The sequence below is a fragment of the Anolis sagrei genome, chromosome 11, assembly GCF_037176765.1.
Source record: "Anolis sagrei isolate rAnoSag1 chromosome 11, rAnoSag1.mat, whole genome shotgun sequence".
Taxonomy (NCBI): domain Eukaryota; kingdom Metazoa; phylum Chordata; class Lepidosauria; order Squamata; family Dactyloidae; genus Anolis; species Anolis sagrei.
The window spans coordinates 33,990,656-34,014,388 of record NC_090031.1 but is presented as its reverse complement, the minus strand read 5'-3'; the positions used below and the strand labels follow the sequence as shown (position 1 = coordinate 34,014,388).

Sequence of the window (23,733 nt, the reverse complement as noted above, 5' to 3'; positions counted from 1 at the left end):
GTCGGGGGGGCGCTACGAGGATTTGCCCTCCCCTTAAAAACATGGTGGAGATGACGATAACGACTCACCCGGTAAATGGAGGCCTGCGTGTGAACCGAGTACAGGGCATCGTCGTCCATCTCCTAAACGGCACAGAAATGAAGAATAAGCAGGTAATACATTAGTAATAATATTATTATTACTATTATTATTATTAAGCTGGAGGGAGAGACAAGTAATAAATTAATTAATATTATTATTACTACTACTATTGTTGTTGAGCTGCAGGGAGAGGCGGGTAATAAATTCATTATTATTATTAATAATATTATTAATATTTTATTATTTTTATTATTAATAATAGTAATAATTATTATTATTATTATTATTATTATTATTATTATTGAGTCATAGGGACAGGCAAGTAATAAATCCATTATTGTTATTACTACTATTGTAGTTGAGGCGCAGAGAGAGGCGGGCAATCATTACTATTATTATCATTATCATCATTATCATTATTATTATTATGTCACAGGGAGAGATGGGCAATTCATTACTATTATTATTGTTGTTGTTGTTGAGCTGCAGGGAGAGGCAGGAAATAAATCCATTATTGTTATTACTACTATTGTAGTTGAGGCGCAGAGAGAGGTGGGCAATCATTACTATTATTATCATTTTCATTATTATTATGTCACAGGGAGAGATGGGCAATTCATTACTATTATTATTGTTGTTGAGCTGCAGGGAGAAACAGGAAATAAATCCATTATTATTATTATTATTATTATTATTATTATTATTACTATTGATTCATAAGGACAGGCAGGTAATAAATCCATTATTTTTATTACTACTATTGTAGTTGAGGCACAAAGAGAGACGGGCAATCAATGTATTATTATTGTTGTTGTTGTTGTGTCACAGGGAGAGATGGGCAATTCAATACTATTATTGTTGTTGAGCTGGAGGGAGAGGCAGGAAATAAATCAATTATTGTTATTACTACTATTGTAGTTGAGGTGCAGAGAGAGGTGGGCAATCATTACTATTATTATCATTATCATCATTATCATTATTATTATTATGTCACAGGGAGAGATGGGCAATTCATTACTATTATTGTTTTTGTTGTTGAGCCACAGGGAAAGGCATGAAAAAATCCATTATTATTATTATTATTATTATTATTATTACTACTACTATTGAGTCATAGGGACAAGCAGGTAATAAATCCATTATTGTTATTACTACTATTGTAGTTGAGGCACAGAGAGAGGTGGGCAATCATTACTATTACTATTACTATTATTATTATTATTATTATTATTATTATTATGTGACAGTGAGAGAGGGGCAATTCATTACTATTATTGTTATTGTTGAGCCGCAGAGAGAGGCAGGAATTAAATCCATTGTTGTTGTTGTTGTTGTTGTTGTTGTTATTATTATTATGTGACAGGGAGAGATGGGCAATCCATTACTATTATTGTTGTTATTGCTGAGCTGCAGGGAGAGACAGGTAATAAATCTATTATTATTATTATTATTATTATTATTATTATTATTACTATTGAGTCATAGAGAGAGACAGGTAATAAATCCATTATTGTTATTACTACTACTATTGTAGTTGAGGCGCAGAAAGAGGCGGGCAATCATTACTATTATCATTATCATTATTATTATTATTGTGTCACAGGGAGAGATGGGCAATTCATTACTATTATTATTGTTGTTGAGCTTCAGCGAGAGGCAGGAAATAAATCTATTACTACTACTACTACTACTACTACTACTACTACTACTACTACTATGTCAAAGGGAGAGTTGGGCTATTATTATTATTATTATTATTATTATTATTATTATTATTGCTACTATTGAGTCATAGGGACAGGCAGGTAATATATCCATTATTGTTATTACTAGTATTGTAGTTGAGGCGCAGAGAGAGGTGGGCAATCGTTACTATTACTATTATTATTATTATTATTATTATTATTATTATTATATGACAGGGAGAGATGGGCAATTCATTACTATTATTGTTGTTGTTGAGCTGCAGGGAGAGGCAGGAAATAAATCCATTATTGTTATTACTACTATTGTAGTTGAGGTGCAGAAAGGGGTGGGCAATCATTACTATTATTATTATTATTATTATTATTATTATTATTATTGTTACTATGGAGCTGTAGCGAGAGGCAGGTAATCAATTCATGATGAGGATGATAACTTGTCGTTCTCTAAAGCGACATTCCATGCCAGGCGGACCCTCCCCTGCGCTTGTGGACGATGGGAGTTGTAGTGCGGCCGTCCTCCCCATTGACCCCCCACTCGGCCACTCACCCCGGGGTGGAAGGGCTGCAGGCGCCCCACCAGCTCCTCCATGGGCTGCTGCCCGAAGGGCTTGAGGGCCCCGCCGGTGCCCGGCTCGTACATGGAGAAGGCGTGTCGGTCTCGGCGGTGGGGGGCCCCAAGGGGAGGGGCCACGCCGTGCCCGTGTTCCGGCCGCTCCGCCGCCACGGGGGCCACCGAGGCCGAGGCCGGGTGGACGTTCCCCGCCTGCTGCCGGATCTGCAGGTTCTCCGACTGCAGCTTGTGGATCTCCCTCTGGAGCCGCCGGAGCTCGTCGCTGAGGCTGTTGTTGACCTTCATGAGCTGCTGGACTTTGGCCTCGGAGGCGGAGAGGGCCTTCTTGACCTCCAGGAACTCCTGCAGTGAGATGGGGCCCTCCGACAGGTCCGAGGAGTCCATGCTCTGGGTTGAGGGGGGGGGGGGGACACACAAAAGGCGCGTCCGCACTGCTGAATTAACCCACTTCAACCACCGTGTTAACCCACTTTAACCACCTGGGAGATGCGTGGTCTTTGGCCTTCTCTGCCAAAGAAGGTTGGTGCTAAACTACAATTCCCATGGTTCTGAGAATCGCCCCAGAAGGAGAGGAAGAAGAGGAAAGAAAGGAGAGGAAGAAGAAGGTGAAGAGAAGAAAGGAAGAGGAAGAGAAGGATGAGAAACAGAAGGGAAAGGAGAGGAAGATGAAGAAGGGGAAGGAGATGGAGGAAGGAAGTGAAGGGGAAGACGAAAAGGAAGTGGAAGGAGAGAACCAAGGAAGAAGAAGAGAAAGGGAAGAAGAAGAGAAGGATGAGAAACAGATGAGGAAGGAGAAGAGAAAGGAAAGGAAGATGAAGAATGGGAAGGAGATGGAGGAAGGAGGTGAAAGAAGTGGAAGACGAGAAAGGGAAGAAGGAGAACGAAAGGATGAGAAACAGAAGGGAAAGAAGAGGAAGATGAAGAAGGAGATGGAGGAAGGAGGCGAAGGAAATGGAAGGAGAGATTGAAGGGAAAGAGAAGAAGGAGAAGGATGAGAAACTGAAGAGGAAGGAGAAGAGAGAGGAGAGGAATAAGAAGGGGAAGGAGATGGAGGAAGGAGGCGAAGGAAGTGGAAGGAGAGAATGGAGGAATAAGAAAAATGAAGAAGGAGAACAGAAGGATGAGAAACAGAAGGGAAAGGAGAGGATGATGAAGAAGAAGGGGAACGAGGAGGAAGAGGAAGGTGAAAACAAAGTGGAAGGATGAGAAAAGAAAGAAGAATAAGAAAGGAGAGATGGAGAAGGAAGTAAAGGAGAAAAGGAGAGAAAGAAAGAGGGGATGAAAAGTGGAAGGAGGAAGATGAATTGAGAAAGGAAGAATAAGAGAAAGGGATGAAGGAGAAGAACATGGAGGAAGAAAGAGAAAAGAAAGATGAGAAACAGAAGAGAAAGGAGGGGAAGATGAAGAAGGGGAAGATGGAGGAAGGAGGAATACGAAAAGGAAGAGGAAGAAGGAGGTGAGCACAAAGAAAGAGAAAAGAAGAAAAGAATGGGAAATAGAAGATGGAGGAGGAAAAGGTAAAGGAAGGAAAAGGAGGAGAAAAAGAAATGAAGGAGAGAAGAAATGAAAGAGAGGAAGGAAAGGTGGAAGGGAGGAGGTAATGGAGGGGAAGTGTCTTTTGAACCCAAACCATGGGGGACTCCACTGCTTCCCCCCCCCCAAAACTCAGGGCCCGCCCCCCCCCCTTCTCACTCGTGCGCGGTTGTTGCGCCCGGCGGCGTTGCTGGCGTTGCGCAGGGGCTCCTGGTCGGCGTCTTCGTCGGAAGCCACGCTGTCGTAGTCGTGCTGGTCGTCCAGGTCACTGGGGCCCCCGTGGAGGGAGGAGGAAGAGTCCAAGGGCTCTGAAGGGGAAGAAGGAAGGAAGGAAGGAGGGATGGAGGGAGGGAAGGAGGGAGAGAGAGAAAGAAGGGAAGGAAGGAAGGAAGGAGGGAGGGAGGGAGGGAGGGAGGGAGGGAAGAAGGGAAGGAAACAAGAAGGGAAGTAGAGAAGGAAGGAAGGAAAGAAGGAAAGAAAGGTGGGAAGGAAGGAAGTTGAGAAGGAAGGGTGGAGAAAAATAAGGAAGGAAGGAAGGAAGGAAGGAAGGAAGGAAGGAAGGAAGGAAAGAAGGGAGGGAGGAAGGAAGGAAGGAAAGGAGAGAAGAGAGGAGGGAAGGAGGGAAGGGAGGGAGGGAGGGGAGAAGAGAGGGAGGAAAGGAAGTAGAGAAGGAAAGGATGAAAAGAGTGAAGAAAGGATGGAGAAAAATAAGGAAGGGAGGGAGGGAGGAAAGGCGAAAAGGAAGGAGGGAGGGAAGGAAGGAGAGGAGGGAGCAGAGAAGGAAAGAGAAATGGATGGATGAAAGGAGTGAAGGAAGGATGGAGAAAAATAAGGAAGGAAGGTAGGGAGGGCGGGAGGGAGGGACAGAAAGAAGGAAGGAAAGAGAAGGAAGAAGGTAGAGAAAGAGGGGAGGGAAGGAAGGATGGAAAATAGAGAAGGAAGGAATGAGGGAGGGAAGGAAGGAAGGAAGGAAAGAAAAAAGGGAGGAGGAAAGGTGTGAAGGAAGGTTGGAGTGAAAGAAGGATGGATAGAAGAAAGGAAGGAAGGGTGGAAGGAGAGAAAGAGGGGAGGGAAGGATAGGAAACAGAGAAGGAAGGAATGAGGGAAGGAGAGAGGGAGGGAGGGAGGGAAGGAAGGAAGGAAGGAAGGAAGGAAGGATGTAAAGGGAGGAGAAAAGGGAGGAGAAAAGGAGTGAAGGAAGGAAGGATGTAAAGAAGGATGGATAGAAGGAAGGAAGGAAGGAAGGAAGGAAGGAAGGAAGTTGAGAAAGAGGGGAGGGAAGGAAGGATGGGAAATAGAGAAGGAAGGAATGAGGGAGGGAGGGAGGGAAGGAAAGAAAAAAGGGAGGAGGAAAAGTGTGAAGGAAGGTTGGAGAGAAAGAAGGATGGATAGAAGGAAGGAAGGAAGGAAGGAAGGAAGGAAGGAAGGAAGGAAGGAAGAGTGGAAGGAGAGAAAGAAGGGAGGGAAGGATAGGAAACAGAGAAGGAAGGAATGAGGGAAGGAGAGAGGGAGGGAGGGAGGGAGGGAGGGAGGGAGGGAGGGAGGGAGGGAAGGAAGGAAGGAAGGAAGGAAGGAAGGAAGGAAGGAAAGAAAGAAATAAAGAAAAAAGGGAGGAGAAAAGGAGTGAAGGAAGGAAGGATGTAAAGAAGGATGGATAGAAGGAAGGAAGGAAGGAAGGAAGGAAGGAAGGAAGGAAGGAAGGAAGGAAGGAAGGAAGGAGGGAGGGAGGGAGGGAGGGAAGTTGAGAAAGAGGGGAGGGAAGGAAGGATGGGAAATAGAGAAGGAAGGAATGAGGGAGGGAGGGAAGGAAGGGAGGAGGGAAGGAGTGAACAAGGAAGGATGGAGAGAAATAGGGATGGACAGAAGGAAGGCAGGAAAGAAGGAAGGAGAGAGTGTGGGAAGGAGGGAAGGAAAGAGGGAAGGTAGGAAGGAAATAATATTAATATTAATAATATGATAATGATAATAGTAATATTACCTGCGTCTCTCTGTGGGTCAAAGAAGGAAGGAAGGAAGGAAGGAAGGAAGGAAGGAAGGAAGGAAGGAAGGAAGGAAGGAGGGAGGGAGGGAGGGAGGGAGGGAGGGAGGGAGGGAGGGAGGGAGGGAAGGAAGGAAGAAAGGAGTCCCCCGCTGACCTGTGGGGCTGGTGAGGCCCTTCCCTTGCTGCCGGCGCTTGGCCTCGCTCAGGATGTCGATGATGAGGGTGGCAAACTCCCGGGCATTGAAGCGGGCCAGTTTCTGGCGGCCCTGCAAGAGGGGGACAGCCAAGGCAACAGAAGCCTCTGAGCCCGTGCAGAGTTCAGGGCGGGGTTCCAGCCAAATCTGGACTACCACTCCCATGATCCCTCACCTGGTTGCGTGTTGCAGAATATTCTGGATTGACGGGGAGGAAGGGGACGGCGCTGCGTTCGGTCACCAAAGTGCTGTGGTTCTGCGTCGTGAGCCAGACTTTGGGAGAGAACGTGTCCAAGTATTATTATTATGATTGCATTACAATATTGGACTAGATTGTTGTTGTTGTTATTTCCTCACCGGCATCGTTCTCCCGGCGGTCCACTTCGTCGTAGACGTCCATGGCGAGTTCCTCGAAGAGGCGGTTGCTGAGCTGGAAGAGAAACGAGCGAGAAACAGCCGTGAAATCCTTTCCGTCTCGAATTCGGACCCAAAGACTTAAAGTTGTCCCGAGTTTGAATCTAAAGCGACTCACCGCCTGTAGCTTCTTCTTGGCCGCTTTGGCCAATTCGGAGAGGTCCAAGCTGCAAAAGGAAAGGGAAGGTGACCGGTTAAGCGGATCTGCAAATGGACGAACGGGGAAAACGAAAACGAAGGAGAGAAAACGAAGGAAGGAAGAGAGTATCGTCCCCTTGGTGTTCATTCCATTGGGAATAATGGTCCCATTGCACCAAAGATCCTACGTCAACAAGGATTGGTCTTTGCATGAGATATATCATGAAAAGATATTGCAACCACCCTTGAAATGGATCATAGGAATCCAGAATACTATGGCTGCGGCCCTTCAGAATCAATAATAATAATAATAATAATAATAATAATAATAATAATAAAAGGGGAAAGTCAATATGCAACAATAATGATAAAATAATAATAAATATTTAAAAATAGGTGTCAATATTTAATAATAATAAATGTTTGAAAATAAGTAAGTAAATATTTCAAAAAAAATATTTAAAAATAGGTAAGTCAGTATGTAATAATAGTATTAATAAAATAATAATAATAAATATTTAAAAATAAGGAAGTCAATATTTAAAAATAGGTAAGTCTGAATGTAATAATAATACTAATAATAATAATAATAAATATTTGAAAATAAGGAAGTAAATACTTAAAATAAATAAGTAGATATTTAATAATAAAATAATAAAAATAATATTTAAATATGTGAATAAATATTTAAAAATAGGTAAGTCAATATTTAATAATAATAAACGTTTGAAAATAAGTAAGTAAATATTTAAAAGTAAGTTAATCAATATTTAATAATAGAATAATAAAAATAATATTTAAATATAAGTGAGTGACTATTTAAAAATAGGTAAGTCAATATTTAATAATAATAAATGTTTGAAAATAAGTAAATAAATATTTTAAAATAAGTCAATATTTAATAAAATAATAAAATAATATTTAAATATGAGTAAATATTTTAAAAATAGGTAAATTAATATTTAATAATAATAAATGTTTGAAAATAAATAAATATTTTAAAATAAGTAAATATTTGATAAAATAATAATATTTAAATATAAGTGAGTAAATATTTAAAAATAGGTAAGTCAATATTTAATAATAAAATAATAATAATAAATGTTTGAAAATAAGGAAGTAAATACTTAAAGATAAATAAGTAAATATTTAATAATAAAATAATATTTAAATATAAGTGAGTAAATACTTGAAAAATAGGTAAGTCAATATTTAATAAAATAATAGTAATAATAAATGTTTGAAAATAAGGAAGTAAATACTTAAAGATAAATAAGTAAATATTTAATAATAAAATAATATTTAAATATAAGTGAGTAAATACTTGAAAAATAGGTAAGTCAATATTTAATAAAATAATAGTAATAATAAATGTTTGAAAATAAGGAAGTAAATACTTAAAGATAAATAAGTAAATATTTAATAATAAAATAATATTTAAATATAACTAAGTAAATATTTTAAAATAGGTAATTAAATCTTTTAATAATAATAAAATAATAATAAACATTTGAAAATAAGTAAGCAAATATTTAATAATAAAATAATAAAAATAATAATTTAAAATAATAAATGTTAAAAACTGGTAAATATTTAATAATAATTAATATTTAAAAAATAAGTGCATAAATAATAATACATATTTAAAAGCTAGATAAATAATAATAATAATAATTATTATTATTATTATAAGAAAATATAAGTAAATAAAATACAATAATTATCCACTTTATTTGGGCCCAACCAGGTCTTCCTCTCAAAAATATAAATTATACGTATTATGACAAAATCCTGCTGAAACGGCAGCATGCAAACCCGACCTGAATTATCATAATACCTTTGCGACACGCACTTTGGGCGCACTCTGAGCTCCGGAAAAAATGCAGCAAAGGAGAGAAAAAGGACAAAGGAGGAGGTTTAAAAGCCTGAAAAGGTCAGTTTGGATGGCCTCAAGGGACCCCCAGCGACTCATTGCTCCCATCCTATATTGTATCTTATATTTCCATGTGTTTTCGACCTTCTAAAGAACTCGGACTATGGTAAGAGGTGGAAATATTCGTTATTTACATTTATTTTGGTTTTCTCCCACCTGAGCTCTGCCATGCAAGTCTTATATTGGCCACTGGGTGGCAGCACTGACTTCCTGCCCAATGCATATTCAATAGCTATTTTGGGGTCTCCTCACCTGTCGGCCATCTGCGGGATGATGTAATGCCCGTTCTTGTGGTCTGCGCCAAAGAAAAGACAGGAGAAAATATATATATATATATACACACACATAGGTCATATGGGGACAATTTCATCCTAGATTGCATGTGTTTCCTCCACCGCAGACATCCCAGTGTTCCTGACTCTCTCCATTGGTGTGGAACTTGAATGACTCACTACCTCTCCCTTCACCCTTTCCTATTCTTTTCTACAGGCTTTAATACAGGGACAATTTTGGCCTAGATTGAATGTGTTTCCTCCACCACAGACATCCCAGTGTTCCTGACTCTCTCCATTGGTGTGGAAATTGAATGACCCACTGCCTCTCCCTTCACCCTTTCCTATTCTTTTCTACAGGCTTTAATATGGGGACAATTTCATCCTAGATGTTATGTGTTTCCTCCACCACAGACATCCCAGTGTTTCTGACTCTCTCCCTTGGTGTGGAACTTGAATGACCCCACCCACTGCCTCTCCACCCTTTCCTATTCTTTTCTACATGCTTTAATACAGGGACAATTCCGTCCTAGATTGCATGTGTTTCCTCCACCACAGACATCCCAGTGTTCCTGACTCTCTCCATTGGTGTGGAACTTGAATGACCCACTGCCTCTCCCTTCACCCTTTCCTATTCTTTTCTACAGGCTTTAATATGGGGACAATTTCATCCTAGATGTTATGTGTTTCCTCCACCACAGACATCCCAGTGTTCCTGACTCTCTCCATTGGTGTGGAACTTGAATGACCCACTGCCTCTCCCTTCACCCTTTCCTATTCTTTTCTACAGGCTTTAATACAGGGACAATTTCATCCTAGATTGCATGTGTTTCCTCCACCACAGACATCCCAGTGTTCCTGACTCTCTCCATTGGTGTGGAGCTTGAATGACCCACTGCCTCTCCCTTCACCCTTTCCTATTCTTTTCTACAGGCTTTAATACAGGGATAATTTCATCCTAGATTGCATGTGTTTCCTCCACCACAGACATCCCAGTGTTCCTGACTTTCTCCATTGGTGTGGAACTTGAATGACCCACTGCCTCTCCCTCAACCCTTTCCTATTCTTTTCTACAAGCTTTAATACGGGGACAATTTCATCCTAGATTGCATGTGTTTCCTCCACCACAGACATCCCAGTGTTTCTGACTCTCTCCATCGGTATGGAACTTGAATGACCCCGCCCACTGCCTCTCCCTTAACCCTTTCCTATTCTTTTCTATGGCTCACAGTGTGATAAAATAATAGTAGTAATAGTAATAATAATAATAATAATCCAATCCTCTGCTGACCTGGCTTCCGTCCACACAGGTAGAAGGCCAACCTATCGGTCAGTTCGTATTGGCACTCTACTAGCCGCTCGGCCAGTTCGTGTTGGTTGGCTTGCCTGTTTGGAGAAGGAGGTTGATAATATTATTAATAATAATAACAATAACAGTCGTTGTGCAATAATAATAATAGTAGTAGTAGCAATAGTAAATATAAGCTGTAGTAAAATAATAGTAGTAAGATAATAATAAGTAATAGTAATAAAATAATAACACTAGTAATAATAGTTGGAAAATAATATTAGTATAATAATAAATACTACTAGTAGTACAATAATAGTAATAAGATAGCAGTAAAATAATAAAAGCAGTACTAATAAAATAGTAATAGTACTAGTAAAATAATAGTAATGGTAAAATAATAGTAGTGGTAAAAAGATAATAATAATAGCAATGAAAATAGTAAAATAAAAGTAGTAAAACAGTAGTAAATAGTAACAGCAGTAGTAAAGTAGTAGTAAAATACAGCAGCAATGATGATGATGATGATGATGATGATAATAATAATAATAATAATGGAAAGAAGGGGGTTAGGTTTTGGCCCTTCCCACTTGGCTCAGGCCTAGTAGTAAAATAGTAATAGTAGTAAAATAATAGTAATCATAAAATAATATGTGTGGTAAAATAATAATAATAATAATAATAATAATAATAATAATAATAATAGCAATGAAAAGAATCAAATAATAGTAGTAAAACAGTAGTAAATAGTAACAGCAGTAGTAAAGTAGTGGTACAATAGTACTAGTTATAGCAGCAATAATAATAGTAATAGTAATAATAATGCAAAGAAGGGGGTCAGTTTTTGGCCCTTCCCACTTGGCTCAGGCCAAAACAAACTGCAGAAGCAAGTTGGACAGGATTCGAACTCGGGTTCCCCAACTCAAACCTAACTAACCCTTGCATCACACAACTCTGACCTAACCCCTGCATCACACGACAGCGCAGGATGCGGGCCCTCACCTGGCATAGTCGATGGGGGTCCGTCCATTGACATCAGGGGCCCCAGGGTCGGCCCCATAGACCACTAGCAGCTCAGCTTGGAGGATCTGACCCGCTTTGGCCGCGACGTGCAACGGAGTGGTCCCTTTCTCCTGTACACGTGAAAGGAAATGGGTTCCTATGTGATGCTGACCCACACAAACCCTGCTGCCCGAGGCCACCGTGCAACCCAGAAAATTGGGGTTTCCTACCGGGTGGAAGAAGTTGGCCTGGGCCCCGAGAGAGAGAAGGCGCAAACAGGTCTCCAGGTTTCCGGTCCGGACGCTGGAATGCAGTTGCTAAAGAGAGAAATCAGAAAGTATGAGACTCTAGGATTCTACTATTATTTATTATTTATTATTATTATTATTATTATTATTATTATTATTATTATTATCATCATCATCATCTGTCAGGAGGGTTCTGATTGTGTCGTCCTGCTTGGCAAAATGGGGCTGGAGTTGATGGCCTTTTGGGGTCCTTTCCAACTCTTAAGATTCTATGAATAATAAACTGAGTAATACTACCCAAGGTAAAATACTACTAGTAGTAAAATAATAGCAGTGTTAGTAATAAAATAGTAGTAGTAAAGTAATGATAATAGTAAAATAATAGTAATAATAGTTAAATAATAGTAATAGTAGTAAAATAATAACAACAGCAACAATTATTATTATTGTTGTTAAACAGAGGCTGGAGGGTCATCTGTCAGGAGGGTTTGGATTGTGTCGTCCTGCCTGGCAAAATGGGGTTGGGGTGGATGTCCTTTTAAAAATTCTATGATTCTATGAATAATAAGCCAATTAATAGTAGCAGTAAAATAGTAGTAAAATATGACTAGAGTAAAATAGTATTGGTAATGTAATAGTAGAAGTAAAGTAATAATGATAGGCAGTCAAATAATAATAGCAGTGATTGTAGTAAAATACTACTAGTAAAATAGTATTGGTAATAAAATTGTAGCAGTAAAATACTAGTATTATTAGTAATGTAATAGTAGAAGTGAAGTAATAATGATAGGCAATAAAATAATAGTAGCAGTAGTTATAGTAAAATACTACTAGTAGTAAAATAGTATTAGTAATAAAATAGTAGTAGTAAAATAGTAGTATTAGTAATAGAATAGTAGTAGAAGAAAAGTAATAATGATAGGTAGTGAAATAATAGTAGCGGAAGTTGTAAAATACTAGTAGTAGTAGTAAAATAGTACTATTTGTAATAAAATAGTAGCAGTTAAATACTAGTATTAGTAATATAGTAGAAGTAAAATAATAATGATAGGCAATAAAATAATAATAGTAGCAGTAGTTATTGTAAAATACTACTACTAGTAGTAAAATACTAGTATTAGTAATATAATAGTAGTAGTTAAATACTGGTATTAGTAATATAATCGTAGAAGTAAAGTAATAATGATAGGCAATAAAATAATAGTAGCAATAGTTATAGTAAAATACTACTAGTAGTAAAATAGTAGTATTAGTAATAAAATAGTAGTATTAGTAATAGAATAGTAGTAGAAGAAAAGTAATAATGATAGGTAGTGAAATAATAGTAGAAGTTGTAGTAATATACTACTAGTAGTAAAATAACAATGACAACATTAACGACAATGGGAAGGGGGTTAGATTTCGTCCCTTCCCAGTCAGGTTAGGTAAAAGCAAGCTTTAGCACTGATTTGGACCTGGGTTCCCCAATTCTATAACAACAACAACAGTTTGACCCCAAGCTCCTTACCTTGCTGAGGTCCTTGGCGGTCACTCCGTCGTCGTCACGGCATGGGAGTTTGTGCACAAAGGCCAGCATCTGGTACTTGGCGCGGATGAATTCGGACTTGGTGGGGCTGTGGAGACACCAAACCGGGTCAGAAACCGCTGTATAAAGGGGGGAGGAGACCTCGAAGCCAAGCCCGTGATGTGTGCCCAAGGGATACTACTCACTGGACTTTGTCCTGAGGGTTGGCCTTGCGCCTTCCACTCTGGACCTGCGCCGGGTCCAGCAGCGAATGCTCCCAGATGGAGTTGGCCCCATTGCTGGCTAGCGTGTGGACCATCTGGAGACCGAAAAGGGAGAGCAAAGGATGGCACACTAGTAGCAAAATAGTAGTATTAGTAATAAAATAGCAGTTAAATACTAGTATTAGTAATATAATAGTAGAAGTAAAGTAATAATGATAGGCAATAAAACAATAATAGTAGCAGTAGTTATAGTAACATACTACTAGTAGTAAAATAGTAGTATTAATAGTGAAATAGTAGTATTAGTAATAGAACAGTAGAAGAAAAGTAATCATGATAGGTAGTGAAATAATAGTAGCAGAAGTTGTAGTAAAATACTACTAGTAGTAAAATAACAATGACAACATTAACTTTGGCACCCGATCCCTTCCTTAAAGGGCCCTTCCTTACCTGCAAGAGCGTGGCGGACCAAGGGCTGTGGCGCAGGTGCTTCACGATGGAGATGTGGCGCCCGAGGCTGCGGTGGACGCTGCAGCATTCGTCGCAGACCAGCACCCCGCGGTTGATGGAGGCCCAGCCGGGGTCTGGAGAGGGAGACACACACACAGAGAGAGGGAGTGAGCGGGCACCCTTGAGTCCATCCATCCAACCCACCCTCCCTTCTCCTTGCTCTCCTCCGCCATCTAGTGTTCGGCCTTGCCATTGCAGGCTGCACATCACAACATCTCCCCTGCATTTCCTGGTGACGTCATTGACGCTCGGCCAATCACAGCGCGGGAAAACATTAAATAAGAATTCTAAAAATAATTGCACACTGCGATTAGCAAACGAATCAAGAATTCTATCATTGGACATTTCTCGCTTTCTCTCTAGTTATGTGTATACACACACACACACACACGTATGTGTATATATGTATATATACATATACAAGTGTGTATATGTACATATACATATACATATATATATATATATACAGTCACGTACAAATATATGTATGTATATGTGCATATATATACACACCCATATATATGTATTTGTATATGTGTGTGTATATATATACACACAGACACACACATATATTTGTATGTGTATATATACGTATACATATGGATGTGTGTATATGTTCGTATATATATACACACACATACAAATATATGTATGTATATGTGAATATATATACACCCATATATATGTATTTATATATGTATGTGTGTATATATACGTACATATACACACATATATATGTATGTGTATATATGTATATATACATATACATATGGATGTGTGTATATGTATGTATATGTATGTATATACGCATATATATATATATATACCCATATATATGTATTTGTATATGTATGTGTGTGCATATATATATATATACACACACAAACACTTATCTATATATACATATATATGTATGTGTATTTTGATATAATAATATATAATAATTGTATATCCTATTTTACATGTCACATCCCGCCTTGACTACTGCAACGCTCTCTACGTGGGGCTGCCCTTGAAGACGGCCCGGAAGCTCCAGCTAGTCCAGCGCGCGGCAGCCATGTTACTAACAGGAGCGGGACGCAGGGAGCATACAACGCCCTTGTTGTTCCAGCTCCACTGGCTGCCGATCTGCTACCGGGCCCAATTCAAGGTGCTGGTGTTGGCCTACAAAGCCCTAAACGGTTCTGGCCCAAAATACCTGTCTGACCGCATCTCGGCCTATGAGCCCACGAGGACTTTGAGATCGTCCGGGGAGGCCCTTCTCTCGATCCCGCCTGCCTCACAGGCACGCCTGGCGGGGACGAGGGAGAGGGCCTTCTCGGTGGTGGCCCCCCGGCTGTGGAGCACCCTCCCTGTAGACATCAGACAGGCGCCCTCCCTTATGACATTCCGCAAGAGACTAAAGACGTGGTTGTTTGAGAAGGCGTTTGACTAAGTGCTATAACAATTGGCAACGATGACTGGAACGGAATATGGATAACGAGATTGGATTGTGATTCTATGATGAGACGTCGCGAAGGATTTAGTGTAATTGTATTATTAATAGTGATGTTGTTGTTGTTGTGATATTGCCTTTTTGTAAATTGTTTTTTATATGTTGTACACCGCCGTGAGTCGCCCTAGGGCTGAGAACGGCAGTCTACAAGTGCAGTAATAAATAAATAAATAAATATAATATTACTACTAATACTGCAGTATAGTGGTATAGGACAATATAGGAATGTATAATACTAAGACTGTGCTACGCTCATGATATATGATATAGACATATATGATAATGTTGTAATGTAATGTAATACAATATAATAACATAGTAATACCAATGTGTTAAATATAATTACTACTGATAATATATTCCAGCAGGATTGAAGACCGACAGGTCCGGGGAGAGCGTGGGTGAGCTCCCTCTATCAGCTCCACCTCCCCATGCAAAGGGGACATGAGAGAAGCCTCCCACAAGGATGGTCAAACATAAAAACATCCAACAGGTCGGAGGTTCGAATCTGGGGAGAGAGCGGGTGAGCTCCCTCTGTCAGCTCCAGCTCCCCATGCAAAGGGGACATGAGAGAAGCCTCCCACAAGGATGGTCAAACATAAAAACATCCAACAGGTCAGGGGTTCGAATCCAGGGAGAGTGTGGGTGAGCTCCCTTTGTCAACTCCAGCTCCCCATTGCAGGGACATGAGAGAAGCCTCCCACAAAGATGGTCAAACATCAAAACATCCGACAGATCAGAGGTTTGAATCCAGGGAGAGAGCATGGGCGAGCTCCCTCTGTCAGCTCCAGCTCCCCATGCAAAGGAGACACGAGAGAAGCCTCCCACAAGGATGTTCAAACATCTGACAGATCGGAGGTTTGAATCCGGGGAGAGAGCGGGTGAGCTCCCTTTGTCAGCTCCAGCTCCCCATTGCAGGGACATGAGAGAAGCCTCCCACAAAGATGGTCAAACATCAAAACATCCGACAGATCGGAGGTTTGAATCCAGGGAGAGAGCATGGGCGTGTCCCCATGCAAAGGGGACACGAGAGAAGCCTCCCACAAGGATGTTCAAACATCTGACAGGTCAGAGGTTCGAATCCAGGGAAAGCATGGGTGAGCTCCCTCTGTCAGCTCCAGCTCCCCATTGCGGGGACACGATAGAAACCTCCCACAAGGACACGAGAGAAGCCTCTCACAAGGATGTTCAAACATCTGACAGGTCGGAGGTTTGAATCCGGGGAGAGAGCGTGGGTGAGCTCCCTCTGTCAGCTCCAGCTTCTCCCTCTTGCAGGAGATGTAAAGCAGCTCCCAATGTTTGTTTCAATGCAACGTACAAATATTATTAAAATAGATTTAAATATTCAGGTCAATTATATTCATTTAAAATAATCAACTCCCCAATTTTCCTAAACAAGACCCATTGGGGGACATTGAGAACCCCACTTCCCCCCAAAAATATATCTCCAATGCCTATGGCACTGGTGCGTTTTCCCAAGAGGGTCTCTGAGCATGCGAAGATAGGAGAGCGCATTTTCCAGGGCAAGAGGGCCTCTGAGCATGCGAAGAGTGGGAAAAGCCCCAATCATAAGAGTGGATTGTACATAGGAATGATTGTGGATGGAAAAAGAAGAAGAATCCGCCACGCAACCCTTCCAAGAATGCTTCCTTGGCCCGCCTCCGAAGCCACACTGGGGCCCTTTGTCCCTTCCGGAGCCTCAAACAAAGGGCCCCTTGAGCCCGGGCAAAGGGCAGCGTGGGGCTGATGCCAACCCAAAAGGGCACTGGGGGCCTCCAAAGGGCATCCATCGGGGCCTCAACGGAGGGGCGGCCTGGCCCAAAGCAAGGATATTATTGCTGTTGGTGTTGTTGTTTCCTTGCTTTTGCTCCCCAACAAAGAGGACTAGCATCAAAAGTGTGATCTCAATGCATTGGAGGGAGGGGGAAATTGAGTGGCATTCCTCTCTGTGCAAACAATGAGTTTTGACAGGATGCGGATGGACGGACGGATGGAAAAACCCCGCTCAGGCTTCCTCTGCATTTCGGCGCAAACAGAATGGGCTCTGGCCAAAGGGAAAGAAGGGATCTGGACTCTATATATACACAAACATAAACATATACATACATATGTATACGTATATATATGTATATACCCATTCGTATACACACAAATATATAGGTATACATAAATATATGTGTGTGTGTGTGTGTATATATATATGCGCCCAAGAGTGCTGGGTCCATAACCCATGTGGATGCGTGTGAACGAGAGGATGATTTTACCATTCTGGCAGTTGTTCTCTAGGGTACACAAATCCCCCCCAAAATACACATACACATATATCTCCAACAATATATATGCACACATACGCATACACACAAATATATATGTGTATATATATATATACACACACACACACACACACACACACACACACAAATATATATATATATATGGGTGTATATATATACACATATACATATACACACACATATGTATGTGTGTGTATATATATATACGTACATATACACACATGCATATGTATTCGGATATATACACACATACGCATACATATACATACATATATATGTATTTCTATAAATATGTATATATACACACACACATATGCATACATATACAAATATATATATGGGTGTATATATATAAACATATACATATACACACATTTCTATATGTATATGTACGTGTATGTATGTGTGTATATATACACACATATACACACATTTCTATATGTATTCGTATATATACGTATATACACATACATATACATACCTATATATGTATATATAAAAATATGTATATATATATATATATATATATATATATATATATATATATACACACACACACACACACACACACACACACAACACAAATACGCATACATATACAAGTACATATATATGGGTGTATATATATACACATACATACATATACACACACATATATATGTATATGTATGTATGTGTGTATATAGACACATCTACACATGTGTATGTGTGTATATATATGTACATATACACACATACATATGTATTCCTATATATATACATATATACACATACATATATATATAAATATGCACATACATACACACATATACATATAAATGGGTGTATATATATACACATACATATACACGCATATCTATATGTATGTGTATATGTACGTGTATGTGTGTGTATATGTATACATACACACACACATGTAGATATACAAACATATCTATATCCATAATAAAAGTGAACATATGTGTGTGTGTGTGGCTGGCGTGCCATCTTTCACAGACAGGCTCCCACTTGCACCAGCAGCTATGATCCCCCCCATGAGGAGCCACCAGAGGCCCTCCCTCCAATGACATTGCAGGTTATTGTGAGCACCGTGAAGATGTACAATCCCTGTCCATGTCCTCCACCAACACCACCACACTGTCCACCACCCATACAGGGACCATTTCATCCTAGATTGTATGTGTTTCCTCCACCACAGGCACCCCAGTGTTTCTGACTCTCTCAATTGGTGCGGAATTTGCATAACCCCGCCCACTGCCTCTCCCTTAACCCTTTCCTATTCTTTTCTATGGCATACAGCAAACAGAGGAACTGATCAGCAACTGAACATACTAGAGAGCTTTGGGGAGAATTCCCCATGATTTATAGGAGTTGTAGTACTGGGATGTGTAGTTCACCTCCAATCTAAGAGTACTCTGAACTCCACCAATGATGGCCCTGGAACTCACTTGGCACACAGAACCTTCATGACCAACAAAACACACTGGAAGTCTTTGGAAGGATTTATAGGAGTTGTAGTTCACCTACATCCAGAGCGCACCATGAACCCAAACAATGAGGGATCTGGACCAAACTTGGCACACATACCCAATGTGCCCAAACTTGAATATTGGTGGGTTTGGAGGGGAATTGGCCTGGATATTTTGGAGTTGTAGGTCCTGGGATTTATAGTTCACCTGCAATCAAAGAGCACTCTGAACCCCACCTCTGATGGACCTGAACCTAAATTGGCACACAGTACTCAGGTGTAGGTCCTGGGATTGTAGGTCCTGGGAATGTAGGTCCTGGGATGTATAGTTCACCTGCAATCAAGGAGCACTCTGAACTCCACCAAGGATGGAATGGGACCAAACTTGGCACACTGAGCCCCCATGAACAGCAAAAAATATTGGAGATCTTTGGGGAAAATTCACCTTGATTTGGGGGAGTTGTAGTTCACCTACATCCAGAGCGCACTATGAACCCAAACAATGAGGGATCTGGACCAAACTTGGCACATGCACACCCAATGTGCCCAAACTTGAATATTGGTGGGTTTGGAGGGGAATTGGCCTGGATATTTTGGAGTTATAGGTCCTGGGATTTATAGTTCACCTGCAATCAAAGAGCACTCTGAACCACACCTCTGATGGACCTGAACCTAAACTGGCACACAGAACCCTGGTGACCAACAGAATATACTTGGGGGGGGGGGGGGGGTTTGAGGAGGACTGACCTTTGACCCCAGGATTTATAGTTCACCCTACATCCAGATTTATAGTTCACCCTGCATCCAGAGAACACTGAACCCGGCGACAACAAATCTTGGCACACAGGCCCAACATGGCCAACTTTAAATACTGACAGGATTTGGGGGTGATGGCCCACAATTTCTGGAAATTGTAGTTCCCCCACATCCTTATGTATTTTCTAATAGGAGCATTCATTAAAAAACCAACAACAAAGACTGACTTTTGTCTAATCAATAGCATTACACATTGCCAAACTGGTATTACCAAACTTCCCAAAACAAACAATCGTCGGGTCCCCAAGCTTTTTATATGTGTGTGTGTGTGTGTGTGTGTGTGTGTGTATGTCTGTATATATGTATATATATATATACCCGCTGAGCAAGAAGCATCACAACAACGCAACAACACCGCTATTGCGAACCTAAACAATCCTGGAGGCATCGGAAAACAACAACAACAACAACAACAACAACAACAACATAATCATCATCATCATCATCATTTATATTGGCATTATATTATTATTGTTAATTACAGTATGATTTATTATTATATTATTCGTAATAATTACATGTATTGTTGTCATGTATTATAAGTTCCCAGATAATCATAGTAATAATAATAATAATAACAATGCATTGATAATGAGGTATAATAATGCGTATTATTATTATAAACATTATGGCATTTCCATATAATAATAGTAATAATACATTAGTATGGAGGTATAATAATGTATATTATTATTATTATTATTATTATTATTATACCTTAACATTATGGCATTCCCATATAATAATAGTACTAATACCTTAGTATGGACGTATAATAATGTATATTATTATTATTATACCTTAACATTATGTCATTCCCATATAGTAATAGTAATAATACATTAATATGGACGTATAATAATGTATATTATTATTATTATACCTTAACATTATGAAGTTCCCATATAATAATAGTAATAATACATTAGTACGGATGCATAATAATGTATATTATTGTTATATGAAGTTCCCATATAATAATAGCAATAATACATTAGTATGGACGTATAATGAAGTATATTATTATTATTATTATACCTTAACATTATGGCATTCTCATATAATAATACATTACTATGGATGTATAATAATGTATATTATTATTATTATACCTTAAAATTATGGCATTCCCATATAATAATAGTACTAGTACATTAATATGGACATATAATAATGTATATTATTGTTATACCTTAACATTATGAAGCTCCCATACAATAATACATTAGTATGGATGTAGAATAATGTATATTATTGTTATATGAAGCTCCTATATTATAATAGTAATAGTACATGCGTATAGACATATAATAATGTATATTATTGTTATATGAAGTTCCCATATAATAATAGTAATAGTACATTAGTATGGATGTAGAATAATGTATATTATTGTTATACCTGAATATTATCAAGTTCCCATATAATAATAGTAATAATACTTTAGTGTGCATGTATTATATATATATATATATATATATATATATAAATACCTTAACATTATGAAATTCCCATATAATAATAGTAATAATACACTAATATGGATGTATAATAATGTATATTATACCTTAACATTATGATGTTTACATGCAATAACAGTAATAATACATTAGTATGGACGTATAATAATGTATATTATTATTATACCTTAACATTATGAAGTTCCCATATAATAATAGCAATAATACATTAGTATAGACGTATAATAATGTATATTATTATTATTATTATACCTTAACATTATGAAGTTTGCATATAACAATAGTATTAATATATTAATATGGATGTATAACAATGTATATTATTGTTATACCTGAATATTACGAAGTTCCCATATAATAATAGTAATAATACATTAGTATGGACATATAATAATGTATATTATTATTATTATTATACCTTAACATTATGTTCGCATATAACAATAGTATTAATATATTAATATGGATGTATAACAATGTATATTATTGTTATACCTGAATATTATGAAGTTCCCATATAATAATAGTAATAATACATTAGTATGGACATATAATAATGTATATTATTGTTATACCTGAATATTATCAAGTTCCCATATAATAATGGTAATAGTATATTAGTATGGGCGTATACTTTTACATGGATATGATTCTGCTTCTATAGAATAATGAAAATAATGCCTAGATATGAATTGTAATCCCATTTAAAACCAAAAAGCAGAGGCCCTCCTCCAGGACAGAGGCCCAAAAGCCAATGGTCCCTCCATGGGAGGAAGGGTGTCTCCACCCACTCATCTGGGAAGGAAAGGAGGAAGGAGAGTCCTGCATATGGATGTGTAATAAATAATAATGATGGTAATTACAGATTATTATACATTAATAATGCATAAGGGAGGGGAGAGAGGTGCAGATGGGAAGGAAGGAAGGGGTGGAAGGATAGGAATGGAGGAAGGGGAGGGAAGGAAGAGGAAGGAAAGGAAGGGAGGGAAGGAAGGAAGGAGAAGGAGGGAAGTATTGGAAGGAAGGCAGGAAAATGAATGGAGGGATGGAAGGGAAGAAGGAAGAAAAGAAATGGAAGGAAGGAAGAATGGAAGGATGGGACAGAAGGGATAGAAGAAAAGGAAGGAAGGAAATGAATGGAGGGATGGAAGGAAAGGGAAAAGAGGGAAGAAGAAAGGAAGGAGATAGGGAGGAAGGGAGGGGAAGGGAAGGAGGGAAGGGGGAGAGAGAGAGGGAAAGATGGGAGGGAAGAGAGGAAGGAAGGAAAAAGGGGATGGAGGGAAAGGACGGAAGGTAGGGAGGGAGGAAAGAGATGGGAATGAAGGAAGGGGGGAGAGAGAGAGAGATGGGAAAGAAGGGAGGGAAGGAAGGAAGGGAAAGAGTGAAGAGAGAGAGAAAGATGGGAAGGGAGGGAGGGAGGGAGGGAGGAAAAAAGGGAAGGAAACAAGGGACAGAAGATAGGGAGGGAAAAGGAGAGAGATGGGATGGAAGGAAGGGAAGGAGAAAGAGATGGGAAGGAAGGAAGGAAGGAAGGAAGGGAGAGAGAGAGAGATGGGAAGGAAGGGAGGGAAGGGAGGGAAGGAAGGAAAGGAAAGAGTGAAGAGAGAGAGAGATGGGAAGGAAAGAAGGGAGGGAGGGAGGGAGGGAGGGAGGGAGGGAAGGAAGGAAGGAAGGAAGGAAGGGAAAGGAAAGGAAAGGAAAGAGGGGAGAGAGAAATGGGAGGGAAGGAAGGAAGGAAGGAAGGAAAGGAAAGAAGGGAGAGAGGGGGGGAAGAGAGATGGGAGGGAAGGAAGGAATGGAAGGAAGGTAGGGACGGAAGGAAGGGAAGGGAGTGAGATGGGATGGAAGGAAGGGCAGGGAAGGAAGGAGGGAGGTGTGTTGTGTTGGCCCCGGGTGTCCCTTCCTGGCCCACTTCCTGCCCAAAGGAGGGGAGGGGCCCAGAGGGAGGGGTCCCCGCCCCATTCTCCCTTCCCTGCCGAGGCCTCAGTACCTGCCTGGGAAGGGAAAGAAGGAAGGAAGGGAGGGAAGGAGGAGAGAGGCTCACCTGGGGCGCTGCAGTCGGCGCAGACCTCGGCCCGGGGCACCTTCCGCGACATCCTGTGCCGCAGCCAGGAAGGGAAGAGAGGAAGGAGAAGAGGAAGAGGAGGAGGCCCACCTCCCTCCTCCCCCTGAAAAGCAAGGGAAGGGAAGAAGGGAAGGATGCAGAGAGGGGAAGCCCTGGGCCGGCCCTCGGAGAAGAAGAGGAGGAGGAGGAGCGGAGGAGGGAAGGGAAAGGAGGAGGAGGAGGAGGAAAAGGAGGAGGAGAGGGAGGAGAGCGCGACCCCGGCGTCGGGCGGAGCCAAAAGAGGGGCGGCCTCTGCTGCAGGGCAGGATCTGGCCGCCCCTTCCCCCTCCTCCCCTCCCTCCTTCCTTCTTTCCTTCCTTCCAGGCTCCATCTCTCTCTCTCTCTCTCTCTCTCACCCTTCTCTTTCCTTCCTTCCTTCCTTCCTGAGATCCCTGTCTCCTCCAACCTTGCTACTTCCTAGCTCTCCTCTGGCTACTGTTACCCATCGCCATGCCCAGATCCGGTTTGCAGGGTGC

General features: G+C 40.2%; 1 protein-coding gene across 4 annotated transcripts in view; it reads right to left on the bottom strand.

Moving 5' to 3' along the window:
• GIT1 (GIT ArfGAP 1) overlaps window positions 1–23,496 on the bottom strand; it is a 28,424-nt gene extending 4,928 nt beyond the window's left edge. The window contains exons 1-16 of one of the 4 annotated variants that reach the window (XM_067472186.1): window positions 23,198–23,496; window positions 13,540–13,673; window positions 13,072–13,184; window positions 12,869–12,974; window positions 11,344–11,430; window positions 11,114–11,244; window positions 10,115–10,209; window positions 8,804–8,846; window positions 8,456–8,482; window positions 6,599–6,647; window positions 6,424–6,496; window positions 6,242–6,339; window positions 6,027–6,138; window positions 4,051–4,199; window positions 2,335–2,745; window positions 69–122 (exon numbers count right to left, since the gene is read on the bottom strand). In XM_067472186.1, coding sequence (XP_067328287.1) covers window positions 69–122; window positions 2,335–2,745; window positions 4,051–4,199; window positions 6,027–6,138; window positions 6,242–6,339; window positions 6,424–6,496; window positions 6,599–6,647; window positions 8,456–8,482; window positions 8,804–8,846; window positions 10,115–10,209; window positions 11,114–11,244; window positions 11,344–11,430; window positions 12,869–12,974; window positions 13,072–13,184; window positions 13,540–13,673; window positions 23,198–23,249 — 1,734 coding nt within the window. In that variant the 5' untranslated portion in view covers window positions 23,250–23,496. The remainder of the gene's footprint in view (window positions 1–68; window positions 123–2,334; window positions 2,746–4,050; window positions 4,200–6,026; window positions 6,139–6,241; window positions 6,340–6,423; window positions 6,497–6,598; window positions 6,648–8,455; window positions 8,483–8,803; window positions 8,847–10,114; window positions 10,210–11,113; window positions 11,245–11,343; window positions 11,431–12,868; window positions 12,975–13,071; window positions 13,185–13,539; window positions 13,674–23,197) is intronic. The other 3 variants (XM_067472187.1, XM_067472188.1, XM_067472189.1) reach the window with 3 other exon arrangements.
• Between the last annotated feature and the right edge of the window lie 237 nt (window positions 23,497–23,733).